The sequence below is a fragment of the Rutidosis leptorrhynchoides genome, chromosome 11, assembly GCF_046630445.1.
Source record: "Rutidosis leptorrhynchoides isolate AG116_Rl617_1_P2 chromosome 11, CSIRO_AGI_Rlap_v1, whole genome shotgun sequence".
NCBI lineage: Eukaryota > Viridiplantae > Streptophyta > Magnoliopsida > Asterales > Asteraceae > Rutidosis > Rutidosis leptorrhynchoides.
In genome coordinates this window covers 10,666,764-10,685,381 of record NC_092343.1, presented here as the reverse complement: position 1 = coordinate 10,685,381, position 18,618 = coordinate 10,666,764, and the positions used below count along the sequence as shown (strand labels likewise).

At 32.4% G+C, this 18,618-nt stretch overlaps 2 protein-coding genes across 2 annotated transcripts; one reads left to right on the top strand and one right to left on the bottom strand.

Moving 5' to 3' along the window:
* The first annotated feature begins 420 nt into the window (after nt 1-420).
* Nucleotides 421-10,347, top strand: LOC139874295 (uncharacterized). Its single transcript, XM_071861741.1, has 4 exons — nt 421-505; nt 8,821-8,886; nt 9,304-9,680; nt 10,054-10,347. The coding sequence occupies exons 1-4, from the start codon at nt 421-423 to the stop codon at nt 10,210-10,212; spliced, it is 687 nt and encodes a 228-aa protein (XP_071717842.1). The 3' UTR covers nt 10,213-10,347.
* A 4,992-nt stretch (nt 10,348-15,339) lies between these two features.
* LOC139876986 (pentatricopeptide repeat-containing protein At1g79540-like) lies at nt 15,340-18,244 on the bottom strand. Its single transcript, XM_071864390.1, has one exon. The coding sequence runs from the start codon at nt 18,091-18,093 to the stop codon at nt 15,703-15,705; it is 2,391 nt and encodes a 796-aa protein (XP_071720491.1). The 5' UTR covers nt 18,094-18,244; the 3' UTR covers nt 15,340-15,702.
* Nucleotides 18,245-18,618: the final 374 nt, after the last annotated feature.

Below are 18,618 nucleotides of genomic sequence, written 5' to 3'. Positions count from 1 at the left end.
GGCTGACCTACTTCTCATTTCAGTTGAGTCGACCATTATGGATCCAGCTAGAAAGCGATCAAGACTTGATGGATTGCATTAATCATTGCAAAAGCCAAAAAAATCACTCAACTTCCAATCCGTGTTGTACAATGTCACACCTCAAATCAAGGATTCCACCCAAGAGCACGCCACGTGGCACTTTTGATTTCCCCTGATGAAGCTTGATATACTTAATACTAGCTATGGCATCCACAATGTATATGTATAATATTTTATATTTAGGGATATGTTTAATATTACTTGGTACTTTTAACAGTGTTTCTACTACTACTACTGCTACTGCTGCTGCTGCTGCTGCTGCTCCTCCTCCTGCTGCTCCTGCTGCTACTACTACTACTACTACTACTACTACTACTATTCATTTGTGATTTATGAGGAATGAATTACGTGTTATCTGGTTTTGATCCCCCTGCTTGGATCCGTCCTTCCTTTTACAAGGATAGTAATGTGGCTCTTTTTGAATGTTTAAATGCCCTTTTGGATGGCTATTTTAGAACAATGTTGTTGATCTAAAACTATAATCCCAAGTCACTTTGGTTTTTTAGACCAACAATGTTAGATACTTAACGGGGGTCACCCCTGGGTGAAAATCGAACCCGGGTCACATTCTTCATCATGTTACCATCACTCAGCCCAGGTTTATGCTCTCAGATTATGCTTGCGGTTTACAATTACATACAACTAGTTTTTATCCTGAAAACAATTGAATGTCCGCAATGCACGGATATTGTTATATTACAATAATAATTACCTTTTTACATTTTAATATTTGTATCACAAGGGTCTATGTTTAATTAATCATATGGTTTGAAAACATCAACCAACATTGTGAATTGTATTTAAAAATTTTAAGGAATTGAAGTACCTGTTATAAAATATCTAGATTGGATGTTAATTTTATTATTATTATATTTCTTGCATAGTAATATTTTATACTATAAATAGACATGTATGGTAACCATTTAAGGTGCACCATTTCTCTTGAAATATCAATATCAATATTTCTTCTCTCCTTCTTCTCTCTTTTTCTCTCTTTGTTCTTATAACCATTAAAGGTAGTTATAAGCCTACTGAATTATAACACGTTATCAGCACGAAAAGCTTAGTGTAATTAAAAGATATCTCAAACGATCACGAATCACTAATCAAGGTATGAAATTATTAATAATTTTCAGACTCGAATATATCAAATTTTGGACTACTAACATTTATATTTATGTTATTTAAGTTATATATGGTCGGTTATACCACCTGAATTATATTTCTGTAATCTAACTTTTACTAACTTCACTAACATTTATATTTATGTTATTTAAGTTATATATGGTCGGTTATACCACCTGAATTATATTTCTGTAATCTAACTTTTACTAACTTCACTAACATTTATATTTATGTTATTTAAGTTATATATGGTCGGTTATACCACCTGAATTATATTTTCTGTAATCTAACTCTTATTAACTTCACTAACATTTATATTTATGTTAATAAGACCTCATGATTGTACGCAACACGTCATTTGACAACACGGTACTTTATGTACGCAACACGTCATTTGACAACACGGTACCATGGGTCGAGATTAATTCCGATCAATACGAATACGACGGGGTCTTTATATATTATCTAACATTTATGATTACTTATGCAATTAATCATTATTTATTTCATGCATACTAATGTTTATTCTTAAATTTATAATTTTAAAAGTTAAAATAAAAAAATAGTTTGTATTTTATTAAAAGTAAATCTTAAAAGTTAAAATAAGAAAAAGTAGTTTGTACTTTTATTAAAAGTAAATCTTAAAAGTTAAAATACAAAAAGTAGTTTGTATTTTTATTAAAAGTAAATCTTAAAAGTTAAAATAAGAAAAAGTAGTTTGTATTTTTATTAAAAGTATATCTTAAAAGTTAAAGTAAGAAAAAAAAGGGGATGGTAAAATGGAATAGTTTTTTTGTCAAAAATGAAGTATTGAAAATGAAGTGGTCTCCTTCTATAACTAAAAAAAATATATATACTTTTATCAAATGAATTTTTTTGTGGCCGACAATTTCAAACACGAGTCCGTGTTTAGATTATCAAGAATATCTCTTGCTTTGGTGAAAGGTCACGATCACGATATCAGGTGTTGTGAAAGAATTAAAAAATTGGTCAAGTGGCCTTTTAAAAACTAGAAAAAAAATTTAAACAAAAAGTTTTTTTTTTATATATTTATAATTTACGGGTAACGTAAAAAAAAAGGAAGTTTTTTTTTAAAAAAAAAAAAAACAAAGAAACTGTTTAAATGAGTTTTACAGAAAGAGGGAAAGCAAAGTAAAAAAAAAAACTTTTTTCCAAACAAAGGTAAATGAAAGTAGGACTTAATACAAGAAAAAAGTAAACATCTCCTAGACGTGATAAAATCTATCAATGATAAGTATTAGACTTGATGAGCTAAATGTGACAAAAATGTTTCAACATGTCTTATGTTAATTTTCTAAAATAAGATATTATTATTCCGAGTTTAACACATATACATATGTTAATTAAAAACAACCTTTTTGTTCTTATGTAGTGTTGGGTTGCAATTTTGGTTGTATGCCATAATTCCATCCAGTAGAGTGACAATAGAAAACTTTTGATGATAATCAATAAAAAACTTTTTTCCAAACTTGTCAAATGTTTTGTTAAAAACGTGACCGTTGAAAAAAGGAGGTTGAATAATAAAACTTAAAAAACAAATTATTTTTTTAAGAGTGTGCATCAAAATGGCCCGTTTAATAATGGGGAGTAAAAATATAGTCAAATTGTTTCAACGAACAAGGGTTCAATTGGATGTCTCTTAAAAAAAAAATCCAAATTTCCAGTTATTTGATTTAAAAAAAAAAATCCACGGGTACGGGTGATGGATCCAATGGATTTGCATCCACGACCCGCGGGTGCTATCCCTAATTGTGACAAGTACGAATCAACTAAAAGTCTAAAAGATAAATGCTCTTATAGGGACCAAATGTTCACAATAATTGCCGAAGCTAGATATGAAACAAATAGTTCATCAAAAAAAAAAAAATATGCATCTAAAGCTTCTACTGAAAATTAATGTGCAAGGTACAACATATAACTATATGGTCAAATTCATTTGAGCCTTCGGAGTCACAAGTATATAATGTATATATATTACTCAATTAACAAAATAGTAAATCGAAATTAATTCATATGAATAGTAAAACGAAATTAATTAATTTACTATTCACATAAAAAGCGCAGCGCATATGATAAAAAGCGAATATGATGAAAAGCACATCGCATATGATGAAAAGCGCATATGATTAAAAGCGCATATGGTGAAAAATACAGCGCATATGATTAAAAGCGCATATGGTGAAAAACACAGCGCATATGATTAAAAGCATATATGGTGAAAAGGATATATGATGAAAAAACACATATGGTGATTTATAAAAAAAAAAAACACATATGGTGATTAATGGAAAACATATATGGTGATTAATGAAAAGTATATTGTGAAAAAAATCACAAATATTTCTTGAAAGAATTCAAGGTAAGATATATGAACCAATTCATCCATCATGTGAACCATTTTGATATTTCATGGTTCTAATAGACGCATCTAGCGGATGGTCTCATATTTGTATGTTATCAAGCCGTAATATGGCATTTGCAAAGTTTCTTGCACAAATTATTAAATTGAGAACACATTATTCTGATTACACCATTAAAAGGATGAGACTTGATAATGCTGGTGAGTTAACATCTCAAGCATTTAATGATCATTATATATCTACAGGGATTGTTGTTGAACATCCAGTTGCTCATGTGCATACACAAAATTGGTTTAGCTAAATCAATAGATAAACGCTTGCAGCTAATAACTAGACAATTGATAATGAGTACAAAACTATCAATATTTATATGTGGACATGTAAATTTACATGCTGCGACATTAATTCGCATTATACCATGTGGAAGTCATAAATATTTTCACTTACTACTTGATTTTGGCCAAGAGCCAAATATTTTTCACCGTAGAACATTGGTTGTGCAGTGTATGTTCCAATTGTATCACCACAACACAATAAAATATTTTTTTAAAGAAAGATGGTAATATATTTTGGATATAAAACATCTTCAATCATAAGATATACTGAACCCATGATGGGTGATGTTTTTACAACACGTTTTGCTGATTGTCATTTTAATAAAACATTGTTCCCTAGATTAGGGGGGTGAAGTAAAAAAAAATAATAAAATGATGCTTCATGATGTGAACATCAATTAAGGTATATTGAACTCGCACAAAAGAATGTGAAACGAAAGTTCAAAAAATAATGCATATGCAAGAACTTGCAAATTAATTACTTTATGCATTTACAGATATAAAAAAGTGACTAAATCATATATACCAGCGATAAATGCTCCAGCTCGAACTGAAATTCCAAAAGCTGGCAATAATGTCACTGTTGAGTCTTTGCCACGCATCAAACGTGGAAGATCAATTGGTTCCGAAGATAAAAATCCTCGAAAAAGAAAATCAGCTGATAATGAGGTAAGAGAAAGTGTTCAAGAAGAACCACAAATCAATATTCCTTCTGCAGAGGATATTGATAAATGTAAATACTAAAATTGCGATAAATTATGCAATATTATGGAACCGAAATGAAACTAAAATCTCTATGAGATATTTTCATATAATGTTACAATGACATCATGAATAAAGATGATGATCTGGAACTAAAATCTGTCATTGAATATACAAAATGGACATGATTGAGCTCAATGGAAAGGAGCAATAAGAGCTGAATTAGAATCGCTCGATAAAAGAAAAGTTTTCGGATCAATCGTTATCACTTTTAAAGATGTGAAACGTATGGGATACAAATGAATTTTTTTATCCGAAAAGAAATGTGCAAATGAAGTTACAAGGCAAAACTAGACTTGTAACTCAATATTTCCCACAAAGACCAGAAATGAATTAGGAGGAAAAATTATCCTCCTGTAATGGATACAATTACTTATTAGATACTTAATCAACCTGGTAGTTATTTAAATGCATCTCATGAATGTTGTTACTACTTATCTGTATGGATCACTTAATAGTGATATATATGAATATACCTAAAGGGTTAAGGTATCATAAGCATCTAATGTAAAACCCAAGGGAATATATTCCATTAAATCACAAAGATTTCTAAGTGGGTTTATACAAACGGGACGTATGTGGTATAACCGATTAAATGACTACTTGATAAAAAAAGGGTATAAATATAAACTTATTTTGCACGTATGTTTTATAAAAACAATGTTCGGATATGAGATCGTAGTTGTTTATATCAATGTTCTTAACATCATATGAACAAATAAAGAGATCTATGAAATCATTCAACTTCTAAAGAATTATTTTGAAATGAAAGATCTTGAAAAAACCAAGTATTACCTTGGATTGCAAATTGAGCATATGCCTAATGGTTTACTTGTACATCAAACAACTTATACCGAAAAGATTTTAAAACATTTTTTTTAAAGACAAACTCATTGTTGTTAGATCACTCAATATTGACACTGATCTATTTCATCCCTGCGAAGATCATGAAAATCTTAACAGATCGGAAGTTCCATATTTTAGTGCAATTGAGGTTCTTATGTATCTTATAGATTGTACAAGACCTGACATTTCTCTTGCAGTTAATTTGTTGGCAAGATTCAGCTCAAATGACAATGGAGCGGGATCAAACACATATTTTGATACCCTTGAGAAACTGCTGATTTAAAATTATTTTATTCTAACGTTTCAAAACAAGATTTGGTTGATTATGTATATGCAGGTCATTCATCAAATCCTCATAAAGATAAATCTCAAACTCGATATGTATTCCTAAATGGAGGTACCACAAAATCATGGCGTTCTTAAAACGAACACTTATTGCAACATCATCAAATCATGACGAAGTGATTGCATTATATGAAACTACTCAAAAATGTGTTTGGTTGAGATTAATAACACAAATCATTAATGATTCTTGTGGACTAGAACGCTATAAAAGACCAACAACTATCTTCACCAATAACTATATATGAAGATAATGCAGCTTGCATAATACAAATGAAAGAAGAGTATCAAAAGTGACTGAACAAAATATAAATACTGAGGAGGCGCCAAAGCCATAGACGGTCTTAACGGTCATAAGTTTGATGAAAAAGAATGGTATATTGGTAAGGCTCAGAAAAGACTACAAGGGAATAGGAATTGAAACAAGGGTTTGAGCAAACCATGAAGGAGACTGTAGACAAATCACAGGGGCTAAACTTGTACATAAAAGATTTAGATGATACAGTTTCAAATGAAAACCTCAGATTCTTCTCATATACTCAAGATCTCGTAAAAGACAACCAGATTAAAATGAGATACGTTCAATCAACAACTCTGCTGATCTTTATACCAAAGTACTGCCAACTGCTATTTTCAGAACACACGTTCATAATATTGGCATGAGGCATGTTCAGAAGATGTAACAACTCAGGCGTTGCCTACTTGAGGGGGAGTCAACTCTATACTGCACTTTTTTTCCCTTAGCTAAAGTTTTATCCCAATGGGTTTTCTTTAGCAAGGTTTTTAACGAGGCAGTACTAGTTATTCTCTAATAAAATTGTCATCCAAGGGGGAGTGTTATAAAATATCTAGATTGTGTTATAAAATATCTAGATTGGATGTTAATTTTATTATTATTATATTTCTTGCATAGTAATATTTTATACTATAAATAGACATGTATGGTAACCATTTAAGGTGCACCATTTCTCTTGAAATATCAATATCAATATTTCTTCTCTCCTTCTTCTCTCTTTTTCTCTCTTTGTTCTTATAACCATTAAAGGTAGTTATAAGCCTACTGAATTATAACAGTACCTATTTAATACTACTTCAAAGCTCTTTATTTTGTATCTTTAGCATCTCTCCAATATTACATTATAGGTGACCATTGTTGTATAAAAAAAAGACAAATAATGCTCTTCAAATGACGGATCAAGTGTATGAAACTAGATGCACTTCAATTATTTAGCATTTTCTATTGAGCTCGTCTAAGCTAATTAAACTTATATCAGATAAACTCCTTAATATTATTAACCCGGCCTATTAAGTCAGTGTTTAGACAACAATTGGTGGGTCACTAACTCCTTATGGTATTATTTTTTATTTCAAGAAACTGATAACAATAATAATTGGTACATTATATATTTCTACATATTTTATATCCAGAAAACAATTAAAATACATTGATTGTTGATGATGATATGCTATACATTGATCAAACATATGGCAATGGTTAGGAGATTAGACTTATGCTTGAGTGCTTAAGTTGTTTATGCAGGGACAATCTGTAGTTTTAGTGCAGCCTTTTAAGAGCAATAATAGCTTGTATCTCGTAATGATCTCTCTACTTTTGGGAAGTTTATCTTTTTGATGATCTCTTCTCTTTTTATATATCTTGTTTTTTTTCCACAAAAAGGAAAGAAAAACAAACATAACGCACGTAATAAGAGAGTCCCTAAAGCCTCAAAAACAACACGTTAACAAAACTATTAGCTACACGAGCAACATGATCACTTTTAAAAAAACAAAAAACAAAACAAACTCAACATATCTTTCAATCTGATTTGACGTGTAACTGATGGGCCGTTGCCTTCCATTTGATACTGACGAAGTCTCGAGCATCGGTACTTGCAGCCTTTAGGTTTAGGTAATCGTTAGATTTCCAAATCCGACAGGCCTTCACGCCCCGACCCTCAGATGCGGGGTTCACTTAGGAAAGGAGTCTGCAGATGAACCATTTTTTAGACTCCACATTCGCGAAACTACTAAAGAGAAGGCTAACCATCTTTAGTGCAACTTATTAGGGATTTTCCAACGGAAATGCTTTGTTGAACCCTCTTACATTAACCTACCTTCTTGCCAGCGAAATAACATTTTTTTGAGGCCGCACATTCAATGACTAATCATCAACTTCAATCTAACCGTGGAAAAAATCGAACCATAAACCTGATTAGCCATATGTGTCCGTTCTTAACGCGTTAGGAATTATTTGTTTAGTTGATTACTGTTTAATAGATTGATTAGTATGTACCAACTAAGTTTTTGAAATTGTTTATCTGATGTACCAACTACGTTTAATAAATCAATTGAAACTGAAACGGGAAACGGTACAAATTGCAACGTGAAATTGAAAATGAAAACACTGATATGAGGAAACATGAAACATGAAACCGAAACTCGAAACTATAAAGCTAGATGCAGTGAATATTTGAGACTTACTTAAATTATCACATCAGTAAGTTTAATTAATACAATAATATTATTATTGGGTTAAAAAAATAAGTTTACCTGCTACACTAATTAAAATAGGACCAAATAACAAAAAGGAATACTTTGGGCTAAAACAAAGTCAACAAAAATCATTCGGTGAATTGTGGGCCAAAATATCTACAACAGAAAAAGCAAGCTTGTAGGGTAGGGAGCCTAAGTCGATATCTCCTAAACTTGAGTCCCAAGTTTACGACCCGGTTTACTTTCCGGTTTAATTGATTATGTTCTTGTATAAGTAGGAACGATTATTATTATTCAATGAAATTAATTATTCCATCGTCAAATCAGATAATTACTGGAAGGGAAAAAAAAAAGGTATCTCTCAAATCAATCGAATTGAATTCTTATTTATTACGTCATCAATCAATCGTTATAAGTGTGGAAAGTAAGTTAGGGTTGTTTTCTTTTGTTCGCAGTAGTCGATCGATACTCATACGATGGAGAAGTGGAATCGGAAGAAGTTACAGGGGGAGGAATTAAAGGTATGTGTTTTTTACATTGATATAAATATATAAGTAAGTATACATATACATAATAAGGTAAAATTGATTGAATTGATCATGGAAAGGAATTTTAAGTTGTTGTGGTTGATGGTGAAACAGGAAAAACCATTAATAATAAATTTGTTGAATATATAATAAATATTTATTAATATATATATATATATATATTTCCTTTTTTTACGTTTTAATAAGAGAGTTATGGAAAGTCCCTGAATGGCATTGCACACTCAAATCACGAACTTGTTGAGGCAGTATATATCCTGACTGAAAATCATGGCCTAGTTTTTTTTATAGGGTTTCCCATAATAGATGGGATAGACTATGGGGTAGGCAGATTTAATATATACCTTGGTGAGGATTTTATTCATTATGCGAATTGTTATGGCTCTATACAAGATGGGTCGGGTCTTGCTCTCAAGGCACTTGAAACTTCCCGAACATACTTCTCTACAAATTTTATCAAAGGGAAGCTGAAAGGATTGATCCCTGCCACTGTTGCTAAATCTTGCTGCTGTCTTGGCATGTGCTTGAAGAATGAAAACATTGGATCACATGTTGATTATGCTTTTGAGATGATTTTTAAATTAGATGACAACATCATCCAACAACCTTTTGTCTTCTTGGATTCACTCTTTTCAAGACTACAAAGTTGTTTGCCAAGTTTCAAGCTTTCTTCTGGCGCACAATTTGTTGGTTATCAGTCATCACTGGTTCTAGATGTTGACAAACTTAATGCATTGGAAGAAGTACAACTGTCATCATCGTTGTTTAAGGTATGTGTTTTCTTCTCTCGAATATATCCATTACATAACCACATTATATGGTTCAAAATGAATGATGATGTCAAGTCCTAAACGTTTCGACTATATACAATTTACATAACCACCATTTTTAAAATTTCAAACTCAAAACCATCTCTAATTACATATAAAAATTTAAAATTGCTAGACCTCTTCCTCTATAATTGTCAACCACATTTTTAGTGATGTTCATGAAAATACCATAACAAGCTCATTTATTATTATTATTATTATTATTATTATTATTATTATTATTATTATTATTATTATTATTATTATTATTATTATTATTATTATTATTATTATTATTATTATTTATTAATTTGTTAATCTGCGCTTTGTTTAGATAATTAAGTCTAAGGATGAGGATGGCCTCAAACACGCAAATGGTGAAATTCAAGAAGCAATATTGATCTCGACTGAATCTCATCCGGTTTCCAACAATGCCATTGATTACTCGGGGTTCAGTCGACCATCTAGAAAGCGATCAAGACAAATTAGATGATGTGCATTAGCCTATGCCACAATATATATGTATTATATTTAGGGAGATGTTAAATATTATTATGATTAATGAATGACGTGTTGTCTGGTTTTGATCCCCCTACCTAGCATTTATCCTTGTTATTACAAAGATAAGGTGGCTCTCTTTGGATGTCTGAAGAGGTCCTTTTGGATAGAAGTTTTAGAAATATGTTGTTGATCTAAAACTATAATCCCAAGTCATTTGATTTATTTTTTCAAATTATCCTTGTGGTTTACAATTACGTACAACTAGTTTATATCCTCAAAACAATTGAATGTCGTTTATTTATTGTTTTACTAGTATGCAAAGCCGTTTTTACATTTTAATATTTGTATCACGAGGTCTGAATTGTATTTTTATTTTCTAAGGAAGTGAAGTACGTGTTTTGATGCAGGATTGGGTTGTCTTATCAATGGGCCAGCAAAGATTGGGTTGCAAGTCTATTGGACTGAAATTATAGATGAGAATTGTGGGCCTCAAATTTATAGTTTGCATATTGTTCAAGGATCAAGGGGTCATCAACGAATTGAATTTAAATTGAATGATAATAATAAGAATTTATTTGTTTTGCTTTGGTTATATCCAAAGTGGTTGGAAGATACGTAACACTCGGTCAAAAGAAGTTTCAAGATAGCCATGATTAGTTATTTTATGTTTATCCAACTATTTGTTATTTTATTGCTTATCCATATAAAAACTTGTAGGAGTTATAAAAACCCGTAGGTTTTATTTTTTTGGGAGTTGATTATTGTTATTTTCTCATTTCGTGAAGAATAAAGTTTATAGCCGAGAAGGCTGGGTTTCATTTTGCAATTATATTTTTAGTGTGTAATATCCAATTATATTTTGCTATTGTATTGGTGAGTAATATCCAATACTAATTATCTATCTTGTTCTATTTAGCCATCGATCCCTTAATATCCATTACGTGGTATCAGAGCCAGTCATCGATCCAGTTTTTTGCCATTATGTTTAATATGACTTCAAAATTCTATATTTTGTATCTTTAGCATCGCTCCAATATTACATTATATGGGACCATTGCCGTATAAAAAGGACACATAATATAGATTAATAGATAGTGGGTCAAACGTAGGGTTCAAATGTGTGGAAATCTACGCTCTTTAAATGGTGGATCAAGTGTATGGAACTAGCATCTTCTTTTTAACTCATCTAAGCTAATAAAATGTATCTTAGATAAACTCATTAACATTATTAACCCTATTAAGTCGTGTTTAGAGAACAATTGGGTCACTAACTCCTTATGGTATTATTATTATTATCATCATTATTATTATTATTATTATTATTATTATTATTATTATTATTATTAATTCCCGCCAAATGCATCTTTCCACTGTTCAACTGTAGCTACAGTATTTTAAAAACTAACATATTTAACAAAAAAATAATACGGAAAACAAACAAAAACTAATAGATCTAAATACGAATCTAATCACCAGATCTAAAAAATCAAAAAATATAGATCTAAATTTTTACTAAACTGACATAATCCAAATTTTTTTTACTAACCAGCAAATTTTTTTTTTTTTTACTCTAAACTGACATATTTAAAAACAAACAAAAACTAATAGATCTAAATAAAGCCAACACCGTCAACCAAAGAATCGAAGCAACGCTGTTGTTGAACACCGGCCACCACCACCGTAAAATTTCATCCCGACCAAATTAATCACAACCATCAACTTAACAATCTAATTATATACAAACTAACATAATCCAAAAAAAATTATTTACAATTTACTACTTACAATTTAACAAAGAGGTGAAACATAAATTAACCCGATTATAGTTACCGGCACCTCCACCGCTTTCTCCACTAGATCTGAAAAAAAAGAGGAGAAACATAGCAAACTTCACCGAACAGATCTGGGGCGAACCCACGTACACCAGCCGGATTTGACCTAAAAAAATTTTATTTACGGCGGTATGTTAAGCGCTTTATTGGTGGTGGTGACTAGCGGCAGACTGGAAGAGACGAATAAAAACGGCTGAGATGTCCGGATTTAGAAGGTTGGAGGAGAACGACGGCCTGTAGCGGCTAAATATGATGGTACGGCGGCCAAAATTAGGACGGGAGAGAATATAATACGAAGTAATTTTATGAGAGACATATGAGTTCACCAAAAAACACATATACATCCATCCCTAATTTTGTCAGTATAGCTAACACGTATACAGCTAATTAAACTAGACATGAATAGTCCTTAAACTTTGTCAATATTCAAAGTTACACTAAATTTCCTAATATTCAACAAAATAAACTACTATAAATGTACAAATGTTTGTGTGATGAAACTAAGTCGGGTTGATCCGGTTACAACAATGCCGTGGATATGGCAATAATAACATCTATCTAGAGGTCAAATTGTGGGTTGTTGGGTTTTGATGAAAAAAAAGAGAGCAATTACTTTATTACGTCTAACAAAAAATATAAATTATCACTGTAATTTACAAAAGATAATAAAAATGTGACAAAATAAATAGGTTAGAAAATAATAAAAAAAAAATATCACATGAACAACTTTTTAAACGTTCAATTAACCAATTGTTAATAACCAACTGTTAACAGTTTTTTTCTTAACTAATCGTTGTTGTAAACGTAAATTAATCAACGGTCAACCATTTTTGTATCAATTTAACTAACCGACCGTTAATACACCAAACTTTTTCACTTCATTTTTTTCACCCTCCTTTATCAATCCTTTATTTTTTAAACGTTTAATTAACTAATTTTTACCCGTTTTTTAAACGTTCAATCAACCTATCAAAATCATCCCGCAGCGAAGTGCGGATTTTTTTACTCGTTTCAAGAAACTGATGAAGTTGATTAATTATAATTTTTTTTGGCAAAAAACAAACATCTTATATATAAATTCAAGGTTGGCCATCAAAATGGTGGCTTGACCGATTACAAAAGATGTCTTCTATGTATCCATTATAAATTTGGATTAAGGCCTGAAGACTATTACAAATAACAAGTATAGTACATAAAGTTCACAACATAAATTATCAAACACGCCAATATCATCATCGTACTGATCGGCTTTGTATTTAAAGGAGAACCCACGGGTTCGAGTTCCAAATGTAAAATTGGTGTAAATAACAAAACTTTGCGTTTGTAGCCCACTTGAACAATTTAACCTTGACCTTCATCACAATCGTCGTCCAACATGTAAATTCATCATTGAATAGCGCGGTATTTCTAGCGAGCCAAATGCACCAAATTGTAACGGGGCCGATTAACCGCCAAAATCTTCCCGCTTTAATCCCCATCCCGAACTCCAATCCTGTGTGAACGAGGCGAGGGATAACGGCATAATCCATCTAATGTTCCACCACCGGAATACATCTGTCCATATCAAACTAGCCCATGGGCAATGTAGTAATGGACAGTTTCATCCGAATTACAAAACACCAAAAAAAGCAACATTTTGACCTTCATGAAGAATGCCTCTTTGAAAGTGTATATTTGTACCGGAATACAACTTCGAATGGCAAGCCAATGAAAAATAAGAACTTTAGAAGGTATAGGATTGTACCACATCAAATTCGCCCACTCCGGGATTGACTCGACACTTTCATTAACTTCTAAATGCACGCCTTCCGAAACCGAATATGTGCCATTTGTAGCAGGGGACCACCAAATCATCTTTATCTTCTACTAATACTACTTGTGCTAGTCCGGCTAAAAATAACTCGTATTCGGATGTGTCGTATTGTGGTAAAGGGAATGCCATCATCACTAACCAACCTGCGTTATTAACTGAGCCCGAAAGTTGAAAGAACCTAACATTCTCATTTTTATGAAAAAAATAGCCGATATAACGAAGGAAAACGAATGTAAAGAGGTGAGGAGGATAGCAAAATATCATGCCAAAAATTAATCGATACTCCGCTTCCCCCAGTCCATTTCCACCTTCCATTACCAAGGATCGAATCTATGCTTTCCACACAGGGGATATGTTCCGAAAAATCACACTAGCAGTTTCATATAATAGTTTCCCCCGGAACGCAGGCCCGAAAGAGTTAAGAACAATCGTTTTCTAAAGTGAGTTTTTGTTGTCGTTTAGCCTTGACTACCATTTAGCAAGCATGGCTAATTTTTTTAGACGAATAGGAGTGACGCCTAAACCGCCCAATTCTTTTAGCTTACAAACGATTTCCCATTTGACAAGACACAACTTTCTTTTTCCGCAATCCTCGCCCCACAAAGAATTCCTTTTCAGCCCTCCTAAACTTCTAATCACTGCTTTCGGAGCTTTGTACAAAGCCATGTTATGGAGAGGTAGACTAGAAAGAACGACGTTGACTAGCACTAGCCTACCGCCGAAAGATAGACACCTACCTTTTCACCCCCGCCAACTTCTTTTTAAATTAGTTTATGACAGGTTCCCAAAAAAGAACTATGTCTTCTCTTGACGCCTATCGGGATAGCAAGATAGGAGAAATGGAAATATCCGATTGGACACCCCAAAATACCCGAAAAAAATTCTGTTTGCATCTACGAACAATTTAACCCATATAGGGCCGATTTTGAAGGATTTAAAGTAATGATTGATTCTTTTGAAGGAAAAATTGCGAACCCCTTTAATTCACCAATGACGAGCTCGTTTGAAAGTAATTTACCCAATACCTCCTATACAATAATAAACAAAAGGAAAAGGAAGAAATAGGATCGCCTTGATGCAAACCCCTTTTCATAGCCTTCTCCCTTGCGGGGACCCGTTAATTAGAACCGAAAAATTAATGTTCGAGATGCAAGCTTTAATCTTCTTTATAAAATTCGATCCAAATCCCATTTCTTTAAGAACGTGAAGTAAAAAGGAGTGAGATACACTATCGTAACCTTTGGAGAAATCGATTTTCTAGAAATAACAAAAATAAGAAATAAACTCAAATCGTCCCACTTCCGCTTCGTATGCTATAATGCAAAAAGAATTAGGCTGCAAGTATCTATATAGGTATGTACTCGTATGCTATAATGCAAAAAGAATCAGGCTGCAAGTATCTATATAGGTATGTACTCGTAACTATTATAAAGTACTGTATCTTATATATCTTACTAACAATAACAATGCTATTAAAGAGCCTTAGTAAATTTAAGCATAAGAAGTGTTTACCAATTACAAAACTCACTAACTCAGTCTCAAAAAACCTTCTCAACCAAAGTAGAACGCTTTGATGGTGTCAAGGTCTACAATAAACTAAATTCAAAAATTTATTTAACTACACAAAAATAAAGCACGCCCCGTGTCCCACACGTGCGATCGAGTATCATCGTTGTACAAAACTTTAGCATTCGAACATGAAAAATTCTCAAAAACATGGCAAAACATCCTACCATCCGCTACCTTTTTGTAACTTTGACTAAAAGTAAAATGTCATGTACCTCCGTTGACTTTTACAACATCATCCATGGACCATGATTCAAACACTCTCATTTTGTCAACGCATTTTTCGATTCTTGTTTTCTTGCACAGATCTTATAAGAAACCTTGTTTCTTCATCAAGATATTGCTCCAAATCATACCCACACAACTGCATATTCTCCATTAGATTAAAAACACAATAATCTAATATAGACGGAGACTTAAGAAGCGATTTGATCATATTATTACAAATCCTCGGTTTCAAAATGAAACCTTTTTCCATTGAGTAAAGAAAAACTTCAACAGCCAAATTCAATCTTCCTTCACTACAAATGGCACTAATCAGCATCACACAACTCGAAGGTGTAAGATTAATATTATATTCCCTTAATATATCGAGTAACTCTATCGCATCTTTTGTATTTCGCGCTTGACAAAATCCAATTAGCCAAATTGTATACGGTGCAGCATCTAAATCTTTAAACTTTATATCCATATCGAGTAGTAACCTCACGGAACTTTTAATATCACCTTTTTGGAGATACTTTTCGACCAACTTTATCGCCTTTTCATCTCGTTTAGGTAAACTTTTCAAATACCTTAACCAAAGATTAAAAGCTTCGGACGTTTTCTTCCTTCTACACAACCATTTCATTAGCGTTTTATAAACAATTGACGTCTGTTTACACCCGCTATTCTCCATTTCTTGTATAAGCAAAAACGCTTCATCTTCTTGACCATAACTCCCGAGCCCGTTAATAAGTGTACCGTACGTAACCGAATCGGGCGAGTTTCCATTCAATTGAAGCTCCTTATAAAGTTTATAAGCACCTTTAAATTTCCCTGCTTTACACAAACCATTAATCAAGATATTATAAGTTCTAATAGTTGGCGTTATTGCAGTGTCCGCAAGCTGCGCGAGAAGCTTATAGGCTTTAACGGTTGAACCCGATTCGCATAATTTCGTCACTAACGTCTGCAAGCTTCCACTATCGACAACTCTATCAGAACCTTGCGTTAACCGAAGAAACAAAGACGGGTTTCTTCCAATTTCCATTTGGTAAAACAACATATGAGCTTTTTTAAGATCACCCGATTTACAAAGCCCGTCTATAAGAGTATTAAACGTAACAACCGAAGGAACACATCCACGTTTCTCCATTTCGTCAAATATGTTTTGCGCATCTCCTACTAGACCGTATTTACATATACCCGAAATTAGAATAGTGTAAGTCAAAGCATCCGGAAAATGGTCAACACTCGAAATCTCAAGCTTTAGTGAACGGGCTTCATCCAATAGGCCTTCATCGCATAACCCTTTGATCAACATATTATAAGCATGAGTATCGGGTACAATGTTTTTAAAGTTTTTAAAGTATCTATCGTTGATTCCTTTTACCAGCTTGAATGCATCGTGTACCCTTCCTTCATCACATAACCCACGAATCATAATACTATGCAAAACAACATCGGGTACGATTTCATCTTCAGTCATTTTTTGAAACATATCATGAGCTTCCTTAAATCTTTTAGCTCTAAACAACCCATCAATCAAAGAACTATAACTATTCAAATCAAGCTCAAAACCATCGTTCTTGAACTCATCCAAAAGAACGAAAGCATCATCTATTAGACCTAATTTACAAACCCCGTTAAGTAAAGCGTTATAAGTAACTGAATCAGGCTTAATATCTTTACTTTTCATATCCTTAAACAATAGATAAGCATCATCTATCATCTTAGCTTGACACAATCCCGAAAGCACAACTGTGTAAGTAACCTTATTAGGTTGAATACCTCTTTTATTCATCTCATCAAAAAGTACAAGTGCATTCGAAATCTTGCCACTTTTACACAATCCATCAATCAAAATACTAAAAGTTGCACAATTCACATGACAATTCGACTTCAACATTAAATTATAAACAGCCAATGCTAGCATAATCATACCTTTATTTACTAATATATGAAGTACCAAATTATAAGTAAATAAATTAGGCTCGGTATCAAATTCTTTCATCTTACCAAAAGTATCAACAGCTTTCTCACCATCCTTCATCTCCCAATAGCCAGAAATCAAAACTGCAAACGCATCAGACGGAATTCGAAACCCATTACTCTTGATTTCATCAAGAACTTTCCAATAAGTATCAAAGTTTTCAACTTTATTAGAAACGAGCATTTGTATCATCGAATTATGAGAAACCCAGCTCCTAAATTGCTTCCTTTTTGATGCCCAGATGAAAAATCGAAAACAAAGATAAGGGTTTTGTTGTTGTTGAAGAACAGATGTGATAATTTCAGGGGAAAGAAATGGGGTTATTTGTTCAAGTGATGGTTCCATTGGATCTATTGAGTGTAATATGTTTAATACTTCTGTTGTTCTTGACAGTGATGATGACGATGATGATGAAAATGAATGATGGAATTTGGGTTTTTGAATGAACTTTGAATAAAGTTTCTTCATTTATTATTGTCGATGGTGAAATTGGGGCTAAAGAAGACACCATTATTGTGGTCTCATTAGGGTTTGTGTTGCAAGATTGAAGTGATAATAAATATGGATATAGAAATATGTATATATAGGTTTGGGGGTTTTGTTATTTTGCAGAGTTTTATTATGTATGTAACGGCGGCGGCGGAGGAAGAAGGAGGTTGTAAGGAATGACGGTGATGACTATATCATTAAGTTAGAAGTATTTATCCATTTAATCCTTGATTTATTATTTAGATGTAAAAAACTCCCTTCTAACTATATTGACAAAGGACGTTTCTATTTAAAGTTTTCACCTTTTATAGTGAGTTTGCACTTCATATCATCATAGTTTCATAGTTTTTATACATTAAAAGATGGTGATTAAGTCTCAAATATTAAGTAGTCCTTGTCAAGGTTAAAAGACGCGAGATGGGGTTAAAATAGTCGGGACTTTAAAGCATCGCAACGATCAAGACAGGCATTGACTAACGTTGACTTTTATATATTGTAAGTAAC

Bases quoted from the DNA above. Each gene is read 5' to 3' on its own strand.
- LOC139874295 (XM_071861741.1), top strand. From the start codon at position 421: ATGAATTACGTGTTATCTGGTTTTGATCCCCCTGCTTGGATCCGTCCT. The intron at 8,887-9,303 runs GTATGTGTTTTT...GCTCTATACAAG, and splicing joins TACAGGGGGAGGAATTAAAG to ATGGGTCGGGTCTTGCTCTC. The intron at 9,681-10,053 runs GTATGTGTTTTC...CGCTTTGTTTAG, and splicing joins TGTCATCATCGTTGTTTAAG to ATAATTAAGTCTAAGGATGA.
- LOC139876986 (XM_071864390.1), bottom strand. From the start codon at position 18,093: ATGAAGAAACTTTATTCAAAGTTCATTCAAAAACCCAAATTCCATCAT.